This window comes from Megascapheus bottae, chromosome 25 (assembly GCF_031878675.1).
Source record: "Megascapheus bottae isolate mThoBot1 chromosome 25, mThoBot2.hap1, whole genome shotgun sequence".
Taxonomy (NCBI): Eukaryota; Metazoa; Chordata; class Mammalia; order Rodentia; family Geomyidae; genus Megascapheus; species Megascapheus bottae.
The window spans coordinates 16756002-16782388 of NC_143533.1; the positions used below are offsets into that span (position 1 = coordinate 16756002).

The 26387-nt window shown below is 46.3% G+C and overlaps 1 protein-coding gene across 1 annotated transcript in view; it reads right to left on the minus strand.

Annotated features, from left to right (window-relative positions):
• The window catches only part of Tmod2 (tropomodulin 2), a 26814-nt gene continuing 427 nt past the window's right edge, over nt 1-26387 (minus strand). The window contains exons 2-10 of the mRNA XM_090358405.1: nt 16610-16792; nt 13879-14035; nt 13200-13322; nt 10459-10545; nt 9792-9922; nt 8267-8374; nt 5153-5296; nt 1156-1300; nt 1-1061 (exon numbers count right to left, since the gene is read on the minus strand). Coding sequence (XP_090214531.1) covers nt 1027-1061; nt 1156-1300; nt 5153-5296; nt 8267-8374; nt 9792-9922; nt 10459-10545; nt 13200-13322; nt 13879-14035; nt 16610-16735 — 1056 coding nt within the window. The 5' untranslated portion in view covers nt 16736-16792 and the 3' untranslated portion in view covers nt 1-1026. The remainder of the gene's footprint in view (nt 1062-1155; nt 1301-5152; nt 5297-8266; nt 8375-9791; nt 9923-10458; nt 10546-13199; nt 13323-13878; nt 14036-16609; nt 16793-26387) is intronic.

The window sequence follows — 26387 nt, forward strand, 5'->3', positions numbered from 1 at the left end:
TGATAGATGTAAAAATTTATTTTGCTATTTATGGGTCTGGCTTGAAAGTCTCTGTGAGTTAATAAACAATTTGCACCTATTTGCAAATGTTGCATGTGTTTTGGATGCCACTACTAGGGTTTGAACTCAGGACCTTTACTCTTGTCTTTTTCTTTTCTTTGTTTTTGGTACTGGGGATTGAATCCAGGACATTGCACTTGCTAAGCAAGTGCTTTGCCACTGAGCTACATCCCAGCCCTCAGAACCTTTACCTATGCTTAGCTTTTTTTCTCCTCAAGCCCGGTCATCTACTACTTGAGCCATACCTTCCACTTGTGGCTTTTTGCTGGCTAGCTGGAGATAAGAATCTCTTGGACTTTTCTTTTCAGACTGACTTCAAACTAGGATGCTCAGATCTCAGCCTTCCGAGTAACTAGAATAACAGGTGTGAAACACCAATGCCTGGCTTTAAAATGTCATCATGTCTTATTTATGATAATAGTAACTTACATTTCAATCAAGTGGGCATCAGAGGGAGAATTTGTGCTAAACGGATCACATTTCCTTCCCAAGGGGGAGATTGGCAATACTAACTCCTTAAGTGGTAAGCAGAACACTTGGTGAATATTCAGCCTAACTCAGAGCTATGCATGTAAACAGAGATAGGCCTCTACCAGACTCACAGTTGCAAACACATAGCGAACACTAAATCCCTTCCAATGTTTAAAAAAATGTGTACGTGACAAAGCAAAGATAATCTTGTAGGCCAGTGGCTAACGTCACTTTTCAGGCTCATCACTGACCACTATTTGCATCCGTCCCCTTGTATAAATTGCCAGAGGTGAGAAGGAGCGAGAAAAACACGTGTATGCATCTGAGAATCCATATAAATAGGTCATGGTCGGAAAGAGTAGCAATTAAATTATTAGTTGTATGGTTAACGGAAATGAGTGACCTTTGCTAAATGGTCCCATGGAGAGGAGAAGAAGAGTTCAATTCTGTGTGTCAACAGCGGCATGGTGAAATGTTCCCTCTTCTCACAGACATTTACCTTCGGTCTCCTTCAACTCTCTTCTTGCGAACTAGGTGAGAAACAGAAAAAAGGTTGAAAGGGGGGAAAGTGAATAGGCCACTTGCTTTCCTCAAAACCACCAGGGCCTCTCAGGACTGCCTTACCCAAATCATTATTCTTGGTGATGGCAGCTGCCACCCTTGTCCGGGGCCCCTGCTTGGTGAACTGGTATCCGAACTTAAGGATCCGGGAATTCTCCTCCAGCATCTGGGCCATCTCCATCTCCACAGCAGTCCCCAGCTGTTGCCTCTGGTGGCAGGAGGAATACACAGGACCACCCAGAAGAAAGAGGAAATGGTTAGTTGTGTAGCAAAGAGCCTACCTGTTTGGACAAAAATGCCTAGAAACAAACATTCTCAAACTAAAATAGACAAAGTCATTAGAGGTATATAGTCATTTATGTCCTGCTCCTTGACTAGAGGCAAAATCCAGACAGAGAGATAAATCTGCTGGTCCTAAACTAAGCAGACCAGTTGTAAAGAAAAAAGTGATTCCAGAAGTAATGTTAAAGTATACTTAATAGGTAGTGTTTCTAAGTCATCCTAGTATCTCGAAAGAATAGTCGTATGATTTTCTTTTTCCACTTTTAGTGATCAAAACAGGTTTGAACTCAGGGCCTTGCATTACTAGGCAAACACTCTCTACCACTTGGGCTATGACCCCTGCTCTTTGATACTTTTGTTATTTTTCAGGTAGGGTCTCATGCTTCTGTCCAAGCATTCCTGAAACTTTGGTCTTCCTACTTATGCTTCCCAAGCTGTTGTGCTTACAGACATGAACCACTATGGAGATCTGGCTTATTTGTGAAGATGGGGTCTTGCTAACTTTTTGTTCTAGCTGGACTTGAACTGTAATCTGCCCAGTCCCTGCCTTCTGAGTAGCTGGGATTGGAAGCCCATCCTGTTCAGATGTAGGATACTTTTATTTTTTATTTTTATTTATTTATTTTTTTTGCCCATCCTGGGCTTGAGCTCAGGGCCTGAGCACTGTCCTTGGACTTTCTCAAGGCTAGAGCTCTACCACTTGAGCCTCAGCACCACTTCCGGCTTTTTTCTATGTATGTGGTACCGAGGAATCGAACCCGGGTCTTCATGCATGCTAGGCAAGCACTTTAACCACTAGGCCAAACTCTTGGCCTGTAGGATGCTTTTAAATGATGAAACTGTCTTACAGTAACCAATTCAAATGGCAAATTTCCTATTTTGGAACTTACATGCAAGTAATTAAAGATCATTAACCAATGGGTTATTTTCTTTCAAAAGAATCTAATGAAGCACCAAACTTGAGAGAAAAATATTAAGGAAGAGTGACCAGGCCTAAAGTTCACATCCAATATCAACACAAAGACAAACACACAAACAAACAAACAAACTAGGACCACATCCAGAAAAAAAGAGGGTGTGGAAAGGAGGAAATCAGGTGACACAAGACATACATCTTTCTCAGTCTCGATCTTTTTGGTGAGTGAGTGTGTGTGTGTGTGTGTGTGTGTGTATGTGCCTGTACTGGCCCCAGAGTTTGAACCCAGGGTCTGAGCCCCATTGCTCAAGACTAGTGTTCTACCGCTTGAGTCACAGTTCCACTTCTCAACTTTTGGTAAGTTAATTGGAAAGAAAATTTCAAAGACTTTCCTGCTTAGGTTAGCTTTGAACTGCAGTCCTTAGATCTCAGACTCTTGAGGAGTTGGAATTACAGGTGTGTATTACCAGCACCTGATTCAGATAGATAGATAGAATCCCAGGACATAAGTGGGCATCCAAAATTTCTTCAAACTTGGATTTTAATATTTATTTATTTACTTATTTATTTTTGCCATTCTGGGGCTTGAAATCTGGGCTTGGGTGTGTCCTTGAGTTCTTTTTTTTTGCTCAAGGCTAGTGCTCTACCAGTTGAGTCATAGTATCACTTCTGGCTTTTTCTGTGATTAACTGGAGGTAAGAGTCTCATGGACTTTCCTGCTCTGGCTAGCTTTGAACCATGATTCTCAGATCTCAACCTCTTGAGTAGCTAAGATTACAGGTGTGAGCCTCTGGCACCTGGTAAAATGGTAGCTTAAAAAAAAATAATAATGAGGCCAGGAGTTTGGCCTAGTGGTAGAGTGCTTGCCTGGCATGCACGGAAACCCGGGTTCGATTCCTTGGTACCACATACATAGAAAAAAAAAATCCAGAAATGAATCAGTAAATTAAAAACACAAAACCAGAAACCAAAGTTTAAGCACATGTCTTCAAATCACTTTTGTAAAAGTAATTTTTTGTTCTCTGCTCAGATTTCTTTTGCAGTCTCCCTGGGGTTTCCTCAGTTTGTATCTCAGAGTTCACTCTCAGTGGCTGCACTCTCACTGACTCAGTGGCCTGGGAGCCAGCCACAGCAGGCCTTAGGGGGTAGTGCAGACTGTGGGGGAAGGGAACACACATTAAGCCTCTTTTACATCACCAGATGTTGACCTCAGGGGCTCATCCAGCCTGAGAACATTTAGAAATTCTTTTCTTTCAAATTCACACATGGGGAGGAAACTTTCTTTTGTTAGTGGTAGGGCTTGAACTTAGGGCCTAGGTACGGTCCCTAAGCTCTTTTTGCTCAAGGGCTACCTCTCTACCACTCTGAGCCATTGTCATGTCCCAGTTTTTGAGTGGTTAACCGCTGAAGGATTTTTTTGGGCCCAAGTCTGGCTTCAAACTACAATATTGAGATCTCAGCTTCCTGAGTAGCTAGGATTATAGGTGTGAGCCACTGGCACTTGGCTTTTATTTTATTTTATTTTTTTAGTGGGTCATGGGGCTTGAACTCTGGGCTCTTTAGCTCAATGCTACCTCCCTACCCCTGAGTCACAGCCCCAGTGATTAATTGGAGATAAGTCTCATGTTCTTAGAGCCTACTCAGAACTCAAACTCAGAAAGAACTTGACTTGGTGGCCATGCCTGTAATCTTCGCTACTCAGGAGGCTGAGATCTGCAGATCACGGTTCAAAGCCAGCCTGGGCACAAAAGGACCAGAGACTTTTATCTCCAATTAACCCTAGAAAATGGGAAGTAGGGTTTGGCTCAAGGATAGGGTGGTAGCCTTGAGCTGAAGAGCTCAGGGACAGCGCCCAGGCTCAATTCAAGCCCCGTGACCCACCAAAAAAAAAGGAAAAAAAAAAAAAGAGTCTCACATTCTTTTTTTTTTTTTTTTTTGCCAGTCCTGGGCTTGAGCTCAGGGCCTGAGCACTGAGCACTGTCCTTGGACTTTCTCAAGGCTAGAGCTCTACCACTTGAGCCTCAGCACCACTTCTGGCTTTTTTCTATGTATGTGGTACCGAGGAATCGAACCCAGGTCTTCATGCATGCTAGGCAAGCACTTTAACCACTAGGCCAAACTCCCGGCCCCAGAGTCTCACATTCTTTAGTGCCTGGGCTGGCTTTGAACCTCAATCCTCCGATCTCAGCCTCCTGAGTAGCTAGGATTACAGGCATGAGCCACCATGCCCAGCTGACCCTAGCTTTTTTTTCACTCAAGGCTGGTGCTCTACCACTTAAGCTACAGCTCCACTTTTGGCTTTTTGGTGGTTAATTGGAGGTAAGAGTCTTTTACACTTTTCCTGCCCAGGTTGGGGTCTGAGAGCTACGGATGATGGTAGCCCTGCTTTGGCTGTGCATGGGAGACTGAAAGAATGCAGCAGTGGAGGAGGAGAACGTCCTGCTACTTTAAACCAGATCATCAGTTAGAACCTTGGCGCCTTTTAACAGGCTTTGCTTTTAGATTTTTTTCTGTTCTAACGGTTTCTAACCAAAGATAAAGAAGTATCTGGGGGTAGATATGAAGTGTCCTATTTCTTCCTCTGGCTGGAGTACCGCAGTAAGGGAAAAGCAAGACTAAGAGAACACTGGATTGAGAGTCACACTAAAAGGGAAAATGATGATGGTGGAACCCTCTTTGTCTGCCACTATGGTGTTATGTGTGTGTGTATGTGTGCAATCACAGTACAACTTTGTGTCTCAGGCTACTCTGCCCATGAATATCAGCACCCCCCCCACACACATGCCAACACACATGGAGCAACTCCAGCTGCACATGCGTGTTTCCCTCTCCCTCAATGCCATTGCTCCGTCTCCTCCTTACCTGGTTGTCAATCTTGATCTCTGTCAAGGTGTCATTTTCCCTCAGTGCATCCACCAGGGCCAGGATTCCAGTTCCCGTAATAAAATTGGACTCTATGTTTAGACTTTTCAAGGTCTTGTTTACTTTCAGCATATCTGCAAAAGCCTTAGGACGCAAAAATAAATAACCCATGAATTTGGGGGTGTTGAAAGATTGATTTGGTGAATCCCTTACACTTCCAAATAAAGAACAGATTTTTCTTTTTTTTTTTTTTTTGCCAGTCCTGGGGCTTGAACTCAGGGCCTGGGCACTGTCCTTGAGCACTTTTCCTCAAGGCTAGCACCTTGTCATATGAACCACAATGCTACTTCTGGCTTTTTCTGTGTAGGTGGTACCAGGGAATTGAACCCAGGGCTTTGTGTACGCAGGCAAGCACTCTACCACTAGGCCACACTCCTGATCCTACAGATTTTTTTTTTAATCACACATAAAGAAAATTTTACTAGCTGGGCACTGGTGGCTCATACCTGTAATCCTAGCTACTCAGGAGATTGAGATCTGAGGATCATGGTTCAAAGCCAGCCCAGATAGGAAGTCCTATCTTCAGTTAACCACCAGAAAACCAAAAATGATGTTGTACCTCAAAGTGGTAGAGTGCTAGCCTTGAGCAAAAGCGCTCAGGAACAGTGCCCAGGCCCAGAGTTCAAGCCCCACAACCAATCCAAAAGATATATAAAATGCTAAGTGCATTACTGTTTTGTTGTTGTTGTTGTTGTTCTAGGGATCAACCCCAGGGTGTTCTATCTTTCAGACAAGTGATCTATCACTAAATTACACCCCAGTCCCAAATATACACATTTTAATTAGAATACCAGAAACGATGTGTCAACCTTTGGGATTTTCTTTTGGTTTTAAAACAATAAAATGTCACAGCAATGAATTTTGTACAAAAAATAAAATAAAAATGGAGGCCCTCCAGGCAGACAGCCAGGATCTTTTAAGCTTGAGAAAATACTTTTCTCATTCTGAATCAAACATAAGGAGATTCAGCCAAACATAACCTGGGCTTTAGACCCCAAGTTCACTTCAGTTCAGCAAATATTTGAACATTTATTCTGTGTGCCAGGTATAAGAATGTTAGTAAAAAAGAGGCTATATTTCCTAAGTGTTCTGCAAATAATTAAGAGTAGGAATACTGGGGTTTTTTTGTTGTTGTTTTATTTTTATTTTTTTGTCATGGGGCTTGAACTCTGGGCCTGGGCACTGTCCCTGAGCTCTTAAAAAGCTCAAGGCTACCTACCCTACCCCTTGAGCCACAGAGCCACTTCTGGTTTTTCTAGTGGTTAATTGGAGATAAGAATCTCAGGGTCTTTAGTGACCGGACTGGCATTGAACCTCTATCCTCAGATTTCAGCCTCTGGAGTAGTCGGGATTACAAGCATGAGCCATGGCACTGGCTAGAAATACATTTTTAAAGAGAAAGGTTATTTTCTTTACTCTATAAGATTATATGAAAGTCCCATTTCTGGGCTATTCAGATGGCAGCTACCTGAAATTCACAGCTACAAGTCTCTGAAAAATGGTTAGTCTGAGTCAGGTAAGAGTGGTTCATATCTGTAATCCTCACTACCCATGTGACTGAGATCTGAGGATCACAGTTCGAAGCTAGCCTGGGTGGGAAAGTTCATGAGACTTGAATCTCTAATTAACCATCAAAAAGCCTGAGGTGAAACTCTCATTCAAGTAAGAAAAAACTAGAAGTGGCACTGTGGCTCAAGTGGTAGAGCTTAAGCCTGGAGCAAAAAATCTTAGGGACAGTGGCTCAGGCCATGAGTTTAAGCCCTGAACTGGCACAAAACCAAAAATCAGGCGTGAGCCACCAGACCCTGGCTCTCCTCTCCTGGCCTCTCCTCTCCTCTCATGCACATTAGGCAAGCACTCTACAATTTAATCTCCCATTTTACCTCTAAATTCTTTCTTTTTTTGGTGGCATCTTGATAGGGAATAATAGTAGTATCTCTTGTCTGTCTGTCTGTCTCTCTCTCTGTCTCTCTCCACTTTTGGGTCTTTCTGTCCCCTGGCACACAGGGGGGACAACTTCCACGCATATTCTTCAGCTGCTAGGCCTCCTGTGCACATGAGGTATGGTGGCCCATATGTCATTACAGCTGGCTTACATTTGCATTCTGGTTTGGCTCAACATTCTGCATTTCTTACTTAAGTTATGCAACTTCCCTAAGCCTTAGTCATCTCATTTGTAAGATATAATATCATCTACGCCCCTTATTGGCTCTGGGTTTAAACTTTAGATAGAAAAGTTTCTGGAAACTTTGACTTTAGGGCTATTTTAAAACTCACAGGCAAATATCTCTAATGCCTGTAATGAACCAATTTTTCCATCTATAGGAACATTCTTTCCTGGCAAGGACACAGGAACCATCTGGGCTCGCAGCTCAGCCGGATACGGGATAGACCCTAGCAATCCATCTAGGCATGTGACCAGAGGCTTTCTCTTTGAACCCTGAAGGACAGCAATTATGGTTGGACATATTAGCTGGTTCTGGATGAATAGGCATTCATTCGATTCTATCAGTAAACCACAATTCTCTGAGAAAATGGAAATGCAGAGAAGTTATTGTAGATATTTCCAATCAAATTAACCTGAAAGGTGTTACACACACCGAGAGAGAGAGAGACAGAGAGAGAGAGACAGAGAGAGATCTATCAAGGTATAGATTTTCAGCATATAACTATGGAAAAAGTTTCAAGGCAGCGCACTGGTGGCTCGTGCCTGTAATCCTAGTTGCTCAGAAGGCTGAGACATGAGGATCACAGCTCCAAGCCAGCAGAGGCAGGAAAGCCTATGAGACTCTTACCTCCAATTTAGCATCAAAAGGCTGGAAGCAGAGCTGTGGCTAAGTGATAAAGTGATAGCTCTTAGCAAAAAACAAAAACAAAAAACTCAAGGAACAATGGTTAGCTCTGAGTTTAAACCCCAACAAGGAGCACAAAACTATGTAAATAGAATAAGTAAAATTAAAATGTCTAAAAGCTTGCTAATAGAGAAAAACACTCAGGAAGAGTCTCCAGTGAATTGGATAACTTCATGCTGGGTTTTTGACACATTTTACTCACAATGGCCACGGGGTCGTGGCTGCGAGTGGCAGCCAGGCTAAACTTCTTCACATGACTGTTTGTCTCCAGGGCTTTTGCGAATTCCTTCAGGGTGGGAATTGGAATGTTCTAAAGGTATAGAAGACAGGGGTAGTGTATAACCATTGTACAGCACACATCCCAACATTAAACACAACTTTCCAGTACCATACAGTATACGTTTAGGAGACTGAAGTCACGCTACTCTGAGCCAAGAGCACCACCTAGTGTCCAATAAAGGCACTGGACACAATCTCTAAGAATTATGTGCATATATATACAGACATATAGACATATATGTATCTATACATATGTGTGCACATACACATATATGCATATGCACACACATACTGGTACTGGAGCTTGAACTCAGAACCCGAGTGTTGTTCCTGAGCTAATTTTTTACTCAAAGCTGGCTCTTTACCACTTGAACCACACCTCCACCTCTGGGGATTTTGTTTTGCTGGTTAATTGGGAGGTAAGTCTCTGTTTTTTTCTTTTTTCTTTTTTTTGCTAGTTATGGGGCTTCAGCTCAGGGCCTGGGCACTATCCTTCGGCTGTTCTATATGTGTGGTACTGAGGAATGGAACCCAGGGCTTCTTGCATGCTAGGCAAGCACTCTACTACTAGGCTATGCTCTGAGGCCCGTCTCTTTGGCTTTGTCTGCCCAGATTTGCTTGAAGTCCCGACTCTCAGAATCAGCCTGCTGAGGAGCTAGGGAAGTAGGAGGATTACAGGGGTGAGGTACTGGTGTCTGTGCTTGATCTCTTGCACTCTTTCATTCTCTATATTCTAGCCACACTGGTAGACACACACCCCACCCCATCCCCCTGCCGCTCTTTTAATATATCATGGGCCTCTCTTGCCTTCTAGATACTCTTGTATGTATGCTTTGCTCTGCCTGAACATTCCTTTTGTCTCAATGAATTTCATAAATTACTTTTCTTGAGCCAGGCACTGGGTAGATCACGCCTGTAATCCTAGCTACTCAGTAGGCTGAGATCTGAGGATTGTGGCCTGAAGCCAGCCTGGGCAAGAAAGTCCATGGGACTCTTATCCCCAGTAAAATACTGAGAAAAAACAGTGCTGTGATCAAGTGGTAGAATGCTAGCCTTGAGGCCCTAATTCTGCTCCTGTAACTATTTTTTTTTTTTGGTTGGTCATGGGGCTTGAACTCTGGGCCGGGTCGATGTCCCTCAGCCCTTCAGCTCAAAGCTACCACCCTACACCCTTGAGCCACAGCACCACTTCTGGTTTTCTAGTGGTTAATTGGAGATAAACATCTCATGGCTGGCTTTGAACCTTAATCCTCAGATCTCAGCCTCCTGAGTAGCTAGGATTACAGGCGTGAGCCACCACCACACCCAGCAAAAAAAAAAAAAAAAAAGTTCTTTTTTTGAGACCCATTCTTTTTAAGATACATTGACTCAGAATCAGTGACTATAACAGACTGCCATTTTGTGTGAAAGTAGGGGTCTGTCAGCAGAGGCAGACACAAGTGGCATACCTTGATGTTGTTGAGGTTGACCTCTTGCAGGCTGGGGTCATTGGCTTTTATCTGCTGCAGACTGGCTTCCACATTCGTGGGGTTGGGTGGTTCTTCAAATACTGGCTTCACTTTTTCACCTTTGACCACATCTAAAACACAAGTTCTTGTTTTACTTTGTTTATTTAATTATTATGATTAGGGTTTTTTTTTTTTGTATGCTGATACTAGGGCTTGAACTCAGGAACCCAGGGCCCTGCGCTCTCACTTGTTTGTTTTTATTCCCCACTCAAAGCTGGTGCTCTACCACTAGAGCCACAACCCTATTTCCAGTTTTATTTTTTACTGGTTAACCAGAAATAAGAGTTATCTGGGCTGGCGTCGAGCTGCGATCTGAGGCTGGCGCCTCTGGAACAGCTAGGATTGCAGGTGTGTCACTGCCACCCCATCCTACACAGCCCTTTTTATTGGTGATTTCTCTCTTTTTCACAGAACAAGCCTATTAGGAAAGTGTGCTCTGGGAAAGCCAGAGCTACTGAGCTTGAGCACACTCCTCCCCGCCCCCCCATCGCCACCAACTATTTTCTGCTTCTCTACTCTGGCTTCATTGCCCTGAGCCCAGTGATCTCCCAAGAGGCAACAGGCCTCTCTCCTTGTCGCGGTCCCACATCCCACAGGACTGACTTACTCCTCACAGGCCCCTTGCTGCCTTTGCTGTTGGTTGTTTCTTCATCAAACTTTGGGTTATTGAGCAAATTGTGGACTCCAAGTACAGCTAAAAACCAAAACCAACAGTGCAGAAGGGTTACATTCAGAGGAACTCATCAGCATGTTCACATTGTTAATTTACCCCTGAATAATTCATATTCTCTCTCTCTGAACCATACCTCAAGCCCTTGTGGCTCTAGGTTATTTTTCAGATAGGATCTTGATTCCCCATCTCCCTAGACCAGTCATGGACCTTGATGCCTCTCTATAATTCTTTTATTTCTTTTTTCTTTCTTTTTCTTTTTCTTTTTTTTCTAATCCTGGGCTTGAGCTCAGGATCTGAGCACTATACTTGGGTGTTTTTTTTTCCTCAAGGCTAGAGCCCCTACCACTTGAGGCACAGCACTACTTCTGGCTTTTTCTATGTTTATGGTACCAAGGAATCAAACCCGGCTTTTTGTGCATACTAGGCAAGCACTCTTCCACAGGCCAAACTCCCGGCCCCTATTTTTAATTTTTTATTTATCAGTTATGGGGCTTGTACTCAGGGCCTGGGTGCTGTCCCTGAACTCTTTTGCTAGCACTCTACCACTCTAAGCTACATCTCTACTTCCAGTTTTCTGGTGGTTAATTGGAGATAAGTGTCTCATGGACTTTCTTGCCCAGGCTAACTTTGAACCACAATCCTCAGATCTTAACCTCCTGAGTAACTTAGGCTTACAGGAGTGAGACACCAGCACTCAGCTCTGTAATTTTTTAAAATTATCATTATTATTATTATTATTAGCCCTACTAAGGTTGAACTCAGAACTGAGCTTGAAACATGAAAAGGTATATCAATGTTCAAGAAGTAATATGCCTACTACCTGACGAATGTAATCCCTCTAAACACTACCCTGACAATAAAACACAATAATAATAATAATAATAATAAGGAACTGAGCTTTCTCAGCTGATGCTCTACCACTTGGGCCATACCTTTGGCCCTGATTTTTGCTGGTGTATTGGAGATGGAGTCTTACAACTTGTCTGCCTGGGTTTCAACTGTGAACCTCTGGATTATAGAGGATTACTCAGCCCCTGAGTAAGGAGGATTATAGGTGTGAGCCACCAGCACTTGACCTTACAATTCTTTTTTCTGTCTAATATTAGAGCTTGAACTCAGGGCCTGGCTGCTGTTCCTTAGCCTCTTCCCTCAAGGCTCGTGCTCTGCTGGTTGACCCATACCTCCACTGCTAGGTTTTTGGTGACTGATTACAGATAAGAGCCCCACAGATTTTCCTGCCCTTCCTGGCTTCAAACTGTGATCTTCAGGCTTCAGCTTCCTCAGTAGCTGGGATTCCCAGCATGAGCCATGGGGGCCTAGCTAATCATTCCATATCCTTTAAGAGGAGAAGGAGTCTCAGAGATTTCAACTTGATTGAGATGACTACAGAATAATGAATGCACAATTTATATTAGTGTCCCAAACAGAAAGGTCGTGGTCTTTGCCATCTCTCCATACAACAAGGAGTGTCATTTCCCATCCTTAGAATCCCAGGGTGGGGCAGAAAAATGCCTTAGCAGCCCAGGGTCAACCAAACATGCTGCTCCTCTCCTGTACTACGTTGAACTTGCACTAGGGGGCAATATAGCACATACAAAAATCACACTGGGTAGGCAAATCCCAGGTTAAGAGGCTGCAACCTCTGAGTCCCCACCAGCTCTATTGTAAGCTACTTAGTAGAAATGAAGGAGGCAGCACTGGTAAGAAAGGGCAAATGGCTGGAGCTAATAAGAACTGGAATTAATGTCAGGTATTTTGGTATATGCCTGTAATCCCAGCACTCAGGAGATGGAGGCAGGAAGATAGAGACTTTAAAGCCAGCTTGGTTATGAGGCAAATTTCTGTTTCAAAAAACATAAGGGGGGCCGGGAGTTTGGCCTAGTGGTAGAGTGCTTGCCTAGCATGCACGAAGACCTGGGTTCAATTCCTCAGTACCATATACATAGAAAAAAAAAAAAAAAAGCCAGAAGTGGTGCTGTAACTCAAGTGGTACTGTTCTAGCCTCGAGAAAGCCCACAGACAATACTCAGGCCCTGAGCTCAAGGCCCAGCACTGGTTAAAAAAGAAAAAGATGAGGCTAGGAGTTTGGCCTAGTGGTAGAGTGCTTGCCTAGCATGCATGAAGACCCAGGTTCGATTCCTCGGTACCACATACACAGAAAAAAAAAAAAAAGCCAGAAGTGGTGCTGTGATTCAAGTGGTAGTGTTCTAGCCTTGAGAAAGCCCAAGGACAATATTCAGGCCTTGAGCTCAAGGCCCAAGACTGGTTAAAAAAAAAAAAAAAAGACAAGGGCTGAGGATATAACTCAGTGGTAGAGCATATACAAGGCCTCCAGTACAACTGGAATAATTAATAGTAGAATTGCTGGAGGCTGGTGGTTCCTGCCCGTAATCCTAACTACTCAGGAGGTGAAGTTTGAAGACTGTAGTTCAAAGCCAGCCCCGGACAGGAAAGTTTGTGAGACTCTTATCTCCAATTAACTACCCCAAAACAGGAAATGGCACTGTGGCTCAAAGTGGTAGAGTGTTAGTTAGCCTTGAGCAAAAGAGTGCAGGAACAGCGTCCAAAACCTACGTTCAAGCCCCATAAACAATAAAAATAAAACAATTAAATTAGAGTTTATGAAAGGAACTCTACTATGGATCAGTCAGCTCAAGTTTGGTGAGGGGACTAACCTGCCAGGTCGTACAGTTCAGTGTCAGAGGCGCTCGCCAAAGCTTCTTCTAGTTCTGGGTCCAAGGTCACTTTTTCTTCTTTATGAGTTTCTACAGGCTTTTCTTTGGGGATAAACACTCTCCCTTTAAATCAGAAGAAAAATAAGATAATGTATGCTACTATAGGAAGTACACAACACAGGCTCACAGCCATAAGCCTAGCAGCTCAAGAGACTGAAATCTAATGATCGAAGGTCAAAGCCAGCCTGGGCAGACAAACCAAAGTGTTTCTCTTTGCACTTGAACTACAGTGCCACTTCTGGTTTCTTCTGTGATTAATTGGAGACAAGAGTCTCATGGACTTTCCTGTCCAGGCTGGCTTTGAACCATGATCCTCAGAACTCAGTCTCCTGAGTAGCTAGGATTACAGGCTGGTCAATTAACCTCCAAAAAACTGAAAATGGAGCTGTAGCTTTTTGATGATTTACTGGAAATAAGATCTCATGGACTTGGCTGCCTGGGTGGCCTTTGAACCATGATCCTCAGATCTCAGCTGCCTGAATAGCTAGGATTACAGGAATGAACTAATACCTGGCTCAGCCATAATGTTTTAAGGTACAGTATCAAGTTTATCAACTCAGTTCCAACTTTGGGACCAGGACCCACTCCAGTGCAATATGGTATAAGTAGCTTTCCTTACCTTTCTTTTCTCCAGTGAAGGGCACAATATCTTCCCTGTCTTTCTGTTCCAAAGCCTCCTTCTCCAGGTACATGAGGAGGTGTTCCCGATCAAATGGGCCAGTGGCTGCTTTCTGTGTCTGGTCCTTCTGTCTGAATCCAGCCGGAAGTGTTGCACTCTGACAAGACAGAGGTATGAGAATTGACCCTTCTTTGTGTGTGTGTGTGTGTGTGTGTGTGTGTGTGTGTGTGTGTGCTCTCATGCGTGTGTATGCACTAGTACCAGGGTTTGAACTCAGGACCTTGTTTTCTACCTCAGCTTTCTCACTCATGGTTGGTGTTCCACCACTTAAACCATGCTTCAAGTCTAGTTTTTTTGCTGGTTAATTGACAATGAATTCTCAAAGTCTTTTTTTTTTTTTTTGGTCAGACAAGCATGGTAATCCTAGCTACTCAGGAGGCTGAGATCTAAAGAAGTGAGCCTAGGCAGAAAAGTCAGGAGACTTGCATCTCCAGTGAATCACCATAAAACCAGAAATGGAGGTATATCAAGTGCTAGAGCACTATTCTTGAATAAAAAAAATCTGAAGGACAGCATCCAGGTCCTGAGTTCAAGCTCCAACACTAGTACAAAACAAAACCAAAAACAAAATAAAGCCAAGCACAGTAGCTCACGTCTATAACCCTAGCTACTCAGGAGGCTGAGATCTGAGGATCGAGGTTCAAAGCCAGCCCTGGGCACTAAAGTCCTAGAGACTCTTATTTCCAATTAACCACCTGAAAATGGGGGAAGTGGCACTATGGCTCAAGGGGTAAGGTGGTAGCCTTGAGCTGAAGAGCTCAGGTATAGCCCCCAAGCCCAGAGTTCAAGCCCTATGATGGGGAAACACACACACACACACACACACACACACACACACACAACTTAGCAAGACTCCATTTCTAAAACAAGCCCATAGTATTAGCTACTCAAGACGCTCAAGTATGAGGATCACAACTCATAGTTCATTCTGGGAAAAAAGCCAGATGTTATTTGAAAACGAAAACAAAAGGGTATGACTTAATGGTGAAACTCTAGCAAGTATGAAGCCATAGCTGAGTGTGGTGGCTCATATCTGTAATCCTAGAAACTTGAGAGGCTGAAGTCAGGAGAACCTGGGGAAAATGTTTGTGAGATGCTCATCGCAAGCAACAGCAACAACAACAACAAAAACTAGCTGGGTGCTGGTGGCTCACATCTGTAATCCTAACTGCTCTGGAGGCTGTGATCTGAGGATCATGGTTCAAAGCAAGCCTGGGGAAGGACAGGTCTTATTTGCGATTAACTGTCTAAAAACCAGAAGTGACGCTGTGGCTCAAATGGTAGAACACTAGTCTTGAGTGAATAAAGGTCAGGGGCAGAGTCCAGAACCTGAGTTCAAGCCCCAGGATTGGCACAAAAACAAAAGCAAAACAAAATGGGCATGGTGGTGTGTACCTCTCATCCCAGCTACAGGAGAATTGTAAATAAGAGGACTGTGGTCCAGCTTGGCCTTGATTTTTTTTTAAAAGTGAGACTTTATTTAAAAAGTAGTAAAGCACCTGCCTAGCAAGCACAAAGCCCTTAGTCCAAAACTATCAAAGAAGATTTAAAAACAACAGAAAAAAAAGAAAATACCATCAGAGCTAAAGAAGGTGCTCCCTAAACAAATAATATAATAAGGAATCTTGCTATATTAAGAGCTCAGAAAGAAATTCAGGACGTGGAACTGGCTCAGAATGGTAGAGTGCTAGCTTTGAGCAAAAAAAGAGCTCAGGGACAAATGCAGGCCCTGAGTTCAAGCCTCACAACCAGCAACAAGAAAAAAGAAAGGAAGCTGGGTGCAGTGGCTCACACCTGTAATCCTAGCTACTCAGGAGGCTGAGATCTGAGGATCAAGGTTCAAAGCCAGCTCCAGCACTAAAGTCTGTGAGACTCTTATCTCCAGTTAACCACCAGAAAACTGGAAGTGGTGCTGTGGCTCAAGGAGTAGGGTGGTAGCCTTGAGCTGAAGAGCTCGGGGATAACTCCCAGGCCCAGAGTTCAAGCCCCATGACCCACAAAACAAAACAAAAAAAAAAAAAAGGAAGAAAATTCAGAGTCCCATTTAAATCTATTCAATATTAGAATTATGGTCATCCTAATCTATCTATTTTGGTATGATTATCATAGATTTCAAGTTATTTTATGTATTATGCCAGAAGTGCTGCTCAAGTGATAGCAGCCTTGAGTAACGAAGCTAAGGGAGAGTGAGAAGCCATGACTTCAAGTTCCAGGACTGGCCAAAAAAAAAAAAATGTTTTTGGCATAAAAAAAATATCTGAGGGGCTGGGAATGTACAGTGGTTGCCTAGCATATATGAAGCCCTGTATTTGATTCCTCATATAAACAGAAAAGGTTGGAAGTGGCACTGTGGCTTGAGTTCAAGCTCCAGGACTGGCACAAAAAAAAAAAAAAATTGAGGTTAGTAAATGACTTTAGAAGTCTTTCTTTCCATATGTTAGATTGGTTTTCTTCCAATCAATGGGGGGAAAAAATCTATTTCCTACTCACATGAAACTGATAGTTGAGAAATAGATTTGCAAACGTCTCCATGAATTTGTCAAAGTAAATGACAGGACCAAGGAAGGAAGCATAACCGAACTCGCACTGAGAGCTGAGGGATTTGTGCTGCAGTGAGATGCCCAAATTGGGCCATTCCCTGGCTGCTTCACTCTGGTTCCATATCACTCACCTCGGGATCAAGGTCATCCAGGACATTTTCCAACTGTTTCAGTTCCTCCTCTGACAGTTTGCCAAGGAGCTCATCTTCATCGATGTTCTTGTACTTCTCCAGCTCCTTTTGGAATGGGAGCGCCATATTGGTTCATGTGCTCGTCTCTCACACCTGGTGCTTCCAAAGTAGGCCTTCACACCACTGCCAATGACACAGAAAGACTGCTGGAAGTTTTGTCTAAGTAGATTTACCAACAGTACCTCCTCTTAGAGCGATTTCTAGACCAACACTCTGAAAGGTAATCTCCCTTTTCATTGTCAGAGCAATGGCTGCGTCTAGGAGGCCATTTGTGTGTGTGTGTGTGTGTGCGTGTGCATTGGTCATGGGGCTTGAACTCAAGGCCCAGACACTGCCCCTGAACGTTTTTCCCCTCTATCACTTTGGGCCACAGTAGCACTTCCGGTTTACTGGTGGTTCAAAGGAGATGAGAGTCTCACAGACTTCCCTAGCTGGGCTGTGTTTAAACCACGATCCTCAGATCTCAACCTCCTGAGATAGCCTGTAGTGCCTGGCATGACCCACAGGCACCTGGCTGACCCATTCTGATCTCTACAGTATCCCTTCAAGGAAGCCTGCTTGAGACTGGCATCCCCACTTTCCCCACTTTCCAGCTAATGACTTGGATGAGAGTGGCCCCGTGCCGAGCAGCAGGTCACAGAGCTCAGATGTGTGTGCCTGGCTTTCTGTGCCCAGGGTACTGAGTGCCGTCCCTCTGTTCCCAGAGCAAAACAGCGACCAACAATGCAGTACTTGTTTAGGGCCGTCGTGAGCCGCACACTTGCCTCTTTGCAGGGAGAGAGAGCTGCGAAGAATACAAAATGGGCTTCATTCAGGGAAGAGAGTTTGGGAGACTCCAGTGAGAAAGCTTTGCCTGGTACTTGCCCTGCATAGGGACTGAGACACTCTGAAAGCTCTTACACGACCATGCTACTTTTTTCTTTTCTCCTCTTATCTGCCATGGTATTCCGATTCTTATTTCCTTTAGTGCTCTTCGTCTTTTGGTCCTGAGGCTTGAACTCGAGCCTGGGCGCTGTCACTGACCTTTTCTTACTCAAGGTCAGTGGCCCTACCACTTGTGCCACAGTTGTACTTCTGGCATTTTGCCAGTTAACTGGAGATAAAGAATCTCACAGACTTTGCTGCCTGGTTTGGCTTTGAACCACGATCCTCAGATCATAGCCTCCTGAGTAGCTAGGATTACAGACGTGGGCCACCAGCACCAGACTCGGCTTCCTTGTAAGCTTCAACGTCTATATTCTGGCAAAAGCACGACGGCTTGTGAAGATATACTGTAGGTCAATGGTAGACTGCTTGCTAGAATGAGAGAGGCTCTGCCGGGGTTTGATCCCCAGCACTGGAAGGAATGGAGGGAGGTGAGGACAGTAAGGAAGGACAAGGGAGGGAGGGAGGGGAAAAGCCAAAGCAAAAGCAGGCTGTTGCTTGGCCAGTGCCAGATAACTGGCTGTTATCCTAGCTACTGAGGAAGCTGAGATCTGAGAATTGAGGTTTGAAGCTAGCCCAAGCAGGAAAGTCTTATCTCCAATTAACCACCAAAACAAACAAACAAACACAAGACATAGAGCTGTAGCTCAAGTGACAGAGCACTGGTCTGGAGCACACAAAATGCAGAAACAATGCCTTGGCCCTGAGTTCAAGTCCCAGAACCAACACACACACACACAGGAAGGAAGGAAGGAAGGAAGGAAGGAAGGAAGGAAGGAAGGAAGGAAGGAAGGAAGGAAGGAAGGAAGGAAGGAAAGAAGGGAGGAAGGAAGGAAGGAAACATAACATCTTATTTAACAGCACTGAAGATGCACAATTTACTATGTATAACTTTCTGAAACAGAGCTGTTTCTCAGAACTGATGATATCCTACAAATACTGGAGCATCTGTGTAAATGTTCTTGTGTAGTTTGTGAGCATCCTGTGTTTCTCCATGGGAAACTGGCAGACAGAACTACGCAGAATGCCTGCTCTGTTCCCATGGTCTGTGCTCTGCTTGGAACTGGGCTCAGATCCAGCTTCACTGGACACCCCGTTGTGAGAAGTGAGTGAGGACGTCACCATCCAATCAAAGAACACTAATGGTTCTTTTCCTATTTTTCTTTTTCCCAGTACTGGGGCTTGAACTCCAGGCCCTACGTTCCTGCTTAGCTATTTCACTCAAGGCTGGCGTTCTACTATGTGAGTCACACCTCCATTTCTAGCTTTTTGCTGGTTCATTGGAGAGCAAAGTCACTCAGATTTATTTGCCCAGGCTGGCTCTGAACCAAGATCCTAGATCTCTGCCTCCTGAGTAGCTAGGATTAGAGGCATAAGCTGGTGCCTGGATCCCGGTGAATACTTTATATTCCTGAGTTTGTATATTCATTTCACAAATATTTTTTGAAAAGTTCTCTTTTTCAGATGTTGCTGGGATAGTGTCAGAGAAGAAACCATGACACTGCATTAACTAAGTTTATAGATCATCATCAAAAGACAAACGTAAGTCATCAAGGTAATCCTGGACTAGGGTACCAGCTCTCAAGGCCAGAGGAGACAACAACAACAAAAAAAAGCAGGGAGATTGAGGCTGGGAATGTGGCTTAATGGTAGAGTGCCTGCCTAGCACACATGAAGCCTTGGGTTTGAGTCCTCAGTACAGTGCCCAGGCCTTGAGTTCAAGTCCCAGGACTGGCAAAAAAAAAAAAATCCTCATATCCTCTTAGAGCACAAGTTGAACTTGAAGAATTAGAACAAAGGTCAGTAATAACTACTGTGTGCGAGCATGCACATGTCAGCACTGGAAGTTGAACTCACGGCTTGGGAGCTGCCCCTTAGCTTTTTTCTGCAGGCTGGCATTCTACACTCTACCACAGCTCCACTTCTGGCTTTTTTTTTTTTTTGTAATTAATTGAACATAAAAGTCTCATGGAGGAGGCTGGGCATTTGGCCTAGTGGTAGAGTGCTTGCTTAGCATGCACAAAGACCCGGGGTCGATTCCTTGGCACCACATACATAGAAAAAAGCTGGAAGTGGTACTGTGGCTCAAGGGTAGAGCTCCAGCCTTGAGAAAAGTCCAAGGACAGTGCTCAGGCCCTGAGTTCAAGCCCCACAACTGGAAAAAAAAAAGTCTCATGGGGGGGCTGGAAATGTGGCTTAGTGGAAGAGTGTTTGCCTAACATGCATGAAGCCTTGGGTTTGCTTCCTTAGTGCACATACACCGAAAAAGCCAGAAGTGGCACCATGGCTCAAGTAGTACAACACTGGCCTTGAGCAAAAGAAGCTCAGGGACAGAGCCCCAGCCCTGAGTTTAAGCCCTAGGATTGGCAAAAGTCTCATGGACTTTCCTGCTTAGGCTGGTTTCAAACCACAATCCTCATATCTGAGCCTTCTAAGTAGCTAATACTGCAGGTGCAAGCCACTGGTATCTACTACAGTTTTTAACCTTGAAACAAACACAGATCCACCACAGGAGAAAGAAGAATGGAACATTCTCATAGCTTTTAAAGGTAAATCTCACAGGATTTGTTTTGTTTTCCAGCACAGGGCAGGCCTGCTGTACCCCCCTTTGCCCAGGCCCTGCCAGGGGTTCATATTTGTTTTCTTCCTGTCAGGGATACTGCAATGGAAAGTTTGTCCAGCTGCAGTCTCACCTCCAGCAGGGTGTCTGTCCTATAGCAAGCACTCAGTGTGCAACCAGATCTGATACACGCACCAGGATATGACACGTGCCTAAACATGTGTCCAGCAGCCTAAGTGAGCATGCGCACAGAGCTGCCTAGGATAATGGAAAATAGGATCTGAGCTGAAAAGGGAGAGGATTGGGGGGGGTGGGGGCGCTCCAAGTCTTAAATAGCTCTTCCTGTTACCCAGAAACTCAAGGTTTGAGGAGGGGAAAAATGAAGAGAGCCTTTTTTTTATTCTTCTGTCTTTCCTACTTCATTTATATATGTAAAAGGTAAAAATAAGATTTAACATGAACCAAGGCAGTCTTAGCTCCTACAAAAGCCAAGAGCCAAAGCCTGGTGCTCAGGGCACATGCCTGAGATCTGAGGATCAGGAGTAGAAGAGTAACTAAGTAACTAGTAGAACACTTGCCTAAGGAGGCTCTGAGTTTAAACCCTGGAGAAAAACAAATAAAATCCATCATGTACACTCTCTCTGCTTGCCATTATTCTCTAAAAAAGCAGTGTAAGAATTACATGGCAGCCGAACTCAGTGGCTCAGGCCTAAAATCCCAGCTAATCAGGAGACTGAGATCTGAGGATCACAATTCAAAGCCAGCCTGGGCACTAAAGTCTGTGAAACTCTTATCTCCAATTAATCACCAGAAAACTGGAAGTGGTGTTGTGGCTCAAGGGGTAGGGCAGTGGCCTTGAGCTGAAGAGCTCAGGGACAGTGTCCAGTTCCACCACAAAAAAAAAAAAAGAATTAAATGGCATTCCACTGTATTAGGCAAGTAATCAGAGACGATTTACAGTATATGGGAGAACACATGTAGTCCATATGCAAATTCCATGTCATTTTATTTATTTATTTATTTACTTATTTTTTTGTGGGTCATGGGGCTTGAACTCGGCCTGGGCTATGTCCCTGAGATCTTCAGCTCAAGGCTACCACCCTACCCTTGATCTAAGCTCCACTTTTTGTTTTCTAGTAGTTAATTGGAGATAAGAGTCTCATGGTGGTCTTTAGTACCCAGGCTGGCTTTGAACCTCAAACCTCAGATCTCAGCCTCCTGAGTAGCTAGGATTACAAGCGTGAGCCACCATGCCCAGCCACTGTTCTTGAATCTGCAGCAGACCCCATCCTGCTGTGCTTGTTACATCTCTGAGCTTGCTCTGACACCTTGTACGTTTCTTTTCTGAGCCAGGTGGAAATTCTAAATATCAAGCTGGTCACCTGCAACAGCCACATCTCCACAGATGAAGGCCAGCCTCCTACATAACCCTTTCTACCCTGAGGAAAATTAGCAACAATTCTGTAAGGCCAATCTAACATATACTCTATATTTGAATTTCCCCAATCGTCTCTACTTTTTGTTGTTGTTAATCATGGGGCTTGAACTCAGGGCGAGGCCCCTACCGTGAAATAATCCATGATGAGATACTTGGAAATAATGCAAAAATCCTGTGTCCTCGGGGGGCTCTGGTGGCCCACACTTGTAATTCTAGCTATTTAGGAGGCTGAGACCTGGGGGACCGAAGTTTGAGGCCAACCTGAGTAAAAACAAAACACACACACACACACACACACTCGCATCTGTACGATTCCTTCTCCCAAATAACGAGCAAAAAGCTAGTCTGGAGGTATGGCTCAAGTGACAAAGTATAAACTCAATAAGAGGTGGAAGCCCTTGAGTTCAAACCCAGTTCAGGAGGGAAGGAAGGAGGGAAGGAAGGAAGGAAGGAAGGAAGGAAGGAAGGAAGGAAGGAAGGAAGGAAGGAAGGAGAAAGAATCTTGGTTCCAGCAATTCTTGCTTGAATGAACTGCAATGTCAGGATTTGCATTTGGCTGGGCTTGTCTTATTCCTTGTATGGCCTATTTAGCTTTTCAAACAATAACCATCCGTGTGTGTATTCACTTTCTCTCACCACACGCGGGTTACTTCTGGCTGGAGCTTCCTCCAGCCTTCTTGCTGATCACATCTGACAGCTCAGGCCCAGCCCTAGGGTATTCACTAATGCTTCAACTGCTGATTTCATCCTTCAGAACAGAAAGAAAAAAAAAAAGAAAAAGAAAAAGCCCCAGCATATTGCCGTCTACCCATTACAGAAATATAAATGCATCGCACAGGGCTAGAAAATACATAGAAGAAACCACGCTTAGGTGTAATATATATGTATATATATAATATCCATAAAGCCCTGAAAAAAAAAATCTCTTCTAACGAGGGCGGAGCTGCCTGCTTTCTGAATTTTTTTTTTCCAGATCTGTAATGATGTTAAATCTTTGTACCTGCATGGAATCAGTTCCCTCTAGAAAAGATTCCAAAATAATTTTACTGGGTTCCCCCCCCCCCATCATTTTGTATGGAGAAGGAAGCTGAGAAACACAGCTCCTCGGTGGTGATGGTCGGGTTTAAGAATCCTCCCCTACAGGGACGTCCTTTTGCCTTCCTGTCAGAAGCACCGCATGATTCCGACATTTAATGGGCACAGGCGCAGCGGTGCCTGCCGCCCCCTCTTCAGGGCTAAATTTGCATTTGCAACGCATCACCTTTCCTCCCTTGGAATACTTGTCAGTCAGACAGAGAAAAAAAAACCACATTAGAAGCTTTAAAAAAAAAAATCAGCCTCTATTTCTGCAAGTCAAAGAGATCATTTTAGGAAGCGTAAAGAGGGCAGGCAATACCATTACTGCAATCAGAAAAAACAAGATTACACACGTGCATATATATCCAGACAGACAGACAGACAGACAGACAGACAGACGCGCGTGGTTCTCCGGGCCGGCCGGGTGATTGACAGCTCCCGGGCTCTCGGGGAGAAGACCCCGGCGCCGGGGATGGGATGGGGGAGCGGCCCCTCCCCGTCACCCGCGTGCGGAGGGATGCACCCCACCTTCCCCGCGACGGGAGGGGTGGGGGACCACAAAAGCATGCGGACAAATGAATGCGTTCAATTAAAAACAATGATAAAATCACCGCCCGCCGTGCAGCCCTGGGAGGCGCTGGGACCGCGCCCTGTCCGGGCGGCGTCGCCCTGCGCCCCGGGCTGCGGAGCCGCAGGGTCGGGGCGTCGGACGCCCGTGCTGAGGGGCGCCCTCCCCGAGCCACACTCGCCCACACCGACTCCCGACACGCAGGTCCCCGCCGGGGAGGCAGCGCAGCGGCCCCGCGCCCGCCCCGCCTCCACCCGGCCCTCACCTCCGGCGCGCTCGCCGCTCCCGCCGCCCATTCCAGAAGCCCCAGCAGTGCGGGGCCGGCCGGCCGTCCGTCTCCGCCCGCCCCCCTCCGCCTCCACCCGAAGTCCCCGAGCCCGGCAGCCGGGGCGTCGCCGTGTAAACCCCGGGGCGAGCGCGGCAATCAACAGGCGGCTCCGGGGTCCGGGCGCGCGGCGGCGGCGGCGGCAGCGGAGCAGCCTGGGAAGCGTAGTTTTCACCGCAGCGCGCGGAGACCACGCAGGGGGGAGGGAGAAGGGAGGGGGGAAAGGAGGGGGAGGGGGAGGGAGGGGGAGGAGGGGAGGGGGGGAAAAGGAGGGAGATGGGGAGGGGAGTGGAGGGAGAGGGGAAGGAGGGAGATGGGGAGGGAGGGGGAGGGAAGGGGGAAAGGAGGGAGATGGGGAGGGGAGTGGAGGGAGAGGAGGAGGGGGAAGGAGGGAGATGGGGAGGGAGGGGGAGGGGAGGGGGAAGGAGGGAGATGGGGAGGAGGAGGGGAAGGGAGGGAGAGGGGAGGGGGAGGGGAGGGGGGAAAGGAGGGAGATGGGGAGGAGGAGGGGAGGGGAGGGGGAGGGGAGGGGGAGGGGGAAAGGAGGGAGATGGGGAGGGGAAGGGAGGGGAGGGGGAGGGGGAAGGGAGGAAGGAAAGGAGGGAGATGGGGAGGGGAAGGGAGGGGGAGGGAGGGGGAAGGGGAGGGGGAAAGGAGGGGAGGGGGAGGAGGAGGGGAGGGGGAAAGGAGGGAGATGGGGAGGGGAAGGGAGGGGGAAAGGGAGGGAGGAAAGGAGGGAGATGGGGAGGGGAAGGGAGGGAGAGGAGGAGGGGGAAGAAGGGAGATGGGGAGGGAGGGGGAGGGGAGGGGGAAAGGAGGGAGAGGGGGAGGGGGAAAGGAGGGAGATGGGGAGGGGAATGGAGGGAGAGGAGGAGGGGGAAGAAGGGAGATGGGGAGGGAGGGGGAGGGAAGGGGGAAAGGAGGGAGATGGGGAGGAGGAGGGGAAGGGAGGGGGAGGGAAGGGGGAAAGGAGGGAGGGGGGAAAGGAGGGAGATGGGGAGGGGAATGGAGGGAGAGGAGGAGGGGAAGGAGGGAGATGGGGAGGGAGGGGGAGAGAAGGGGGAAAGGAGGGAGATGGGGAGGAGGAAGGGGAGGGGAGGGGGAGGGGGAAAGGAGGGAGATGGGGAGGGGAAGGGAGGGAGAGGGGAGGGAGGAAAGGAGGGAGAGGGGAGGGAGGAAAGGAGGGAGATGGGGAGGGGAAGGGAAGGAGAGGGGAGGGAGGAAAGGAGGGAGATGGGGAGGGGGAGGGAAGGGGGAAAAGGAGGGAGATGGGAGGGGGAGGGGAGGGGGAAAAGAAGGGGAGGGGAGGGGAGGGGAAAGGAGGAAGTGGGGAAGCGGGTGGGAATGGAGGAGGAGGGAGTGGAAGGGGATCCCCTTTTCCTCTCCCCAGCCCCAGCCCCCGCCTCCTCCTCCTCCTCCTCTTGGGCTGCAGGTCAGGGGCTCCCCAACTCTTGAGCTACTCCTGCTTCAGAAATTTTGTGTCCAGTATCCCCCCTCCCTCCCCTACCCCGGGTCAGAGACCCTTACCCAGAGAGAGGCGATGGAGGGAGCAGACTTGTTGTTTTGGTTTGTTGTTTGCATTCGTGGCTGTGTCCTGGGGAGGCAGGGAAATGGAGGGGACCTGGCTGGGCGAATGCAGCCGTGGTACTCACTAGACACTACCATTGAAAATGGACCATGCAGCTTGAGGGTAGGGATGGGAGGGAAAAACTGGGAGTGAGGGAAGGGGTGACATCGTCCAAAAATGAAATGTACTCATTCCCTGACTTACATAACTGTAACCTCTCTATCTCCTTTATAATAATAAAACCAGAAGCATCAACCACCACAAAAGCAGGCTCAGGGACAGACAGACCCTGCCGGCCCACCCACCCTAGGGTTCACTGGCTGTGGGGGGAGGCAGTTGGGAAGGGAGGGGACCTGTGAGAAGGAGTAGCCAGGCCCCTTCTGGGGAAGGGGAGAGGTAAGCAAAGCGAGTTTTAATGAGACTGATCTAAAAAGTTATGTCTTGAGACTATTGGTTGTGGGGGCAGCTCTTTTGTGCTAGTATTTGAATTCAGGGCCTCAAGATCTCACTTAGCTGCTCTTCTTTCTTTCTTTCTTTCTTTCTTTCTTTCTTTCTTTCTTTGTCAAGGTTGATGCAACTTGAGCTACAGCTTTGCTTCTGGCAGTGTGTGTGTGTGTGTGTGTGTGTGTGTGTGTGTGTGTGTGATTAATTGTACATCAGAGTGTCTTGTATTTTCTTTATTGGCCTGGGTTGGCTTTGAACAGAGAGCCTCAGATCTCAGCCTCCTGAATAGCTAGGATTACAGGCCTGAGAAGGAAGGAAGGAGGGAAGAGAGGAAAGGAGGTAAGCAGAGACAGAGATGAGGAGGGAGGGAGGGAAAGGTAGATAACTAGGCCTCACTGGGCCAGGTAGATATGGCTCACACCTGTAATCCTAGCTACTCAGGAGGCTGAGATCTGAGGATCAGGGTTCAAAGCCAGCCCCATCACAAAAAGTCAGTGACACTCTTGTCTCTAATTAAACACCAGAGAACTGCAAGTGGTGCCGTGGCACAACGTGGTCTAGTGGTAGCCTTGAGCTGAAGAGCTTGGGGACAGCACTCAGGCCCATGACCAATAATTAATTAATTAACTAATAACTATTATAATTAATACTGAAATATAGCTGAGCGCTGGTAATTCACATCTGCAATCCCAGCTACTCAGGAGACTAAGATGTCAGGTTTCAGGCTCAAAGCCAGCCCAAGTGTAGAAAAGTGCAGGAGACATTTTTTTTTTCAACAAAAGGAGGTGTGGCTCAAAAGGTAGAGCATCAGCCTT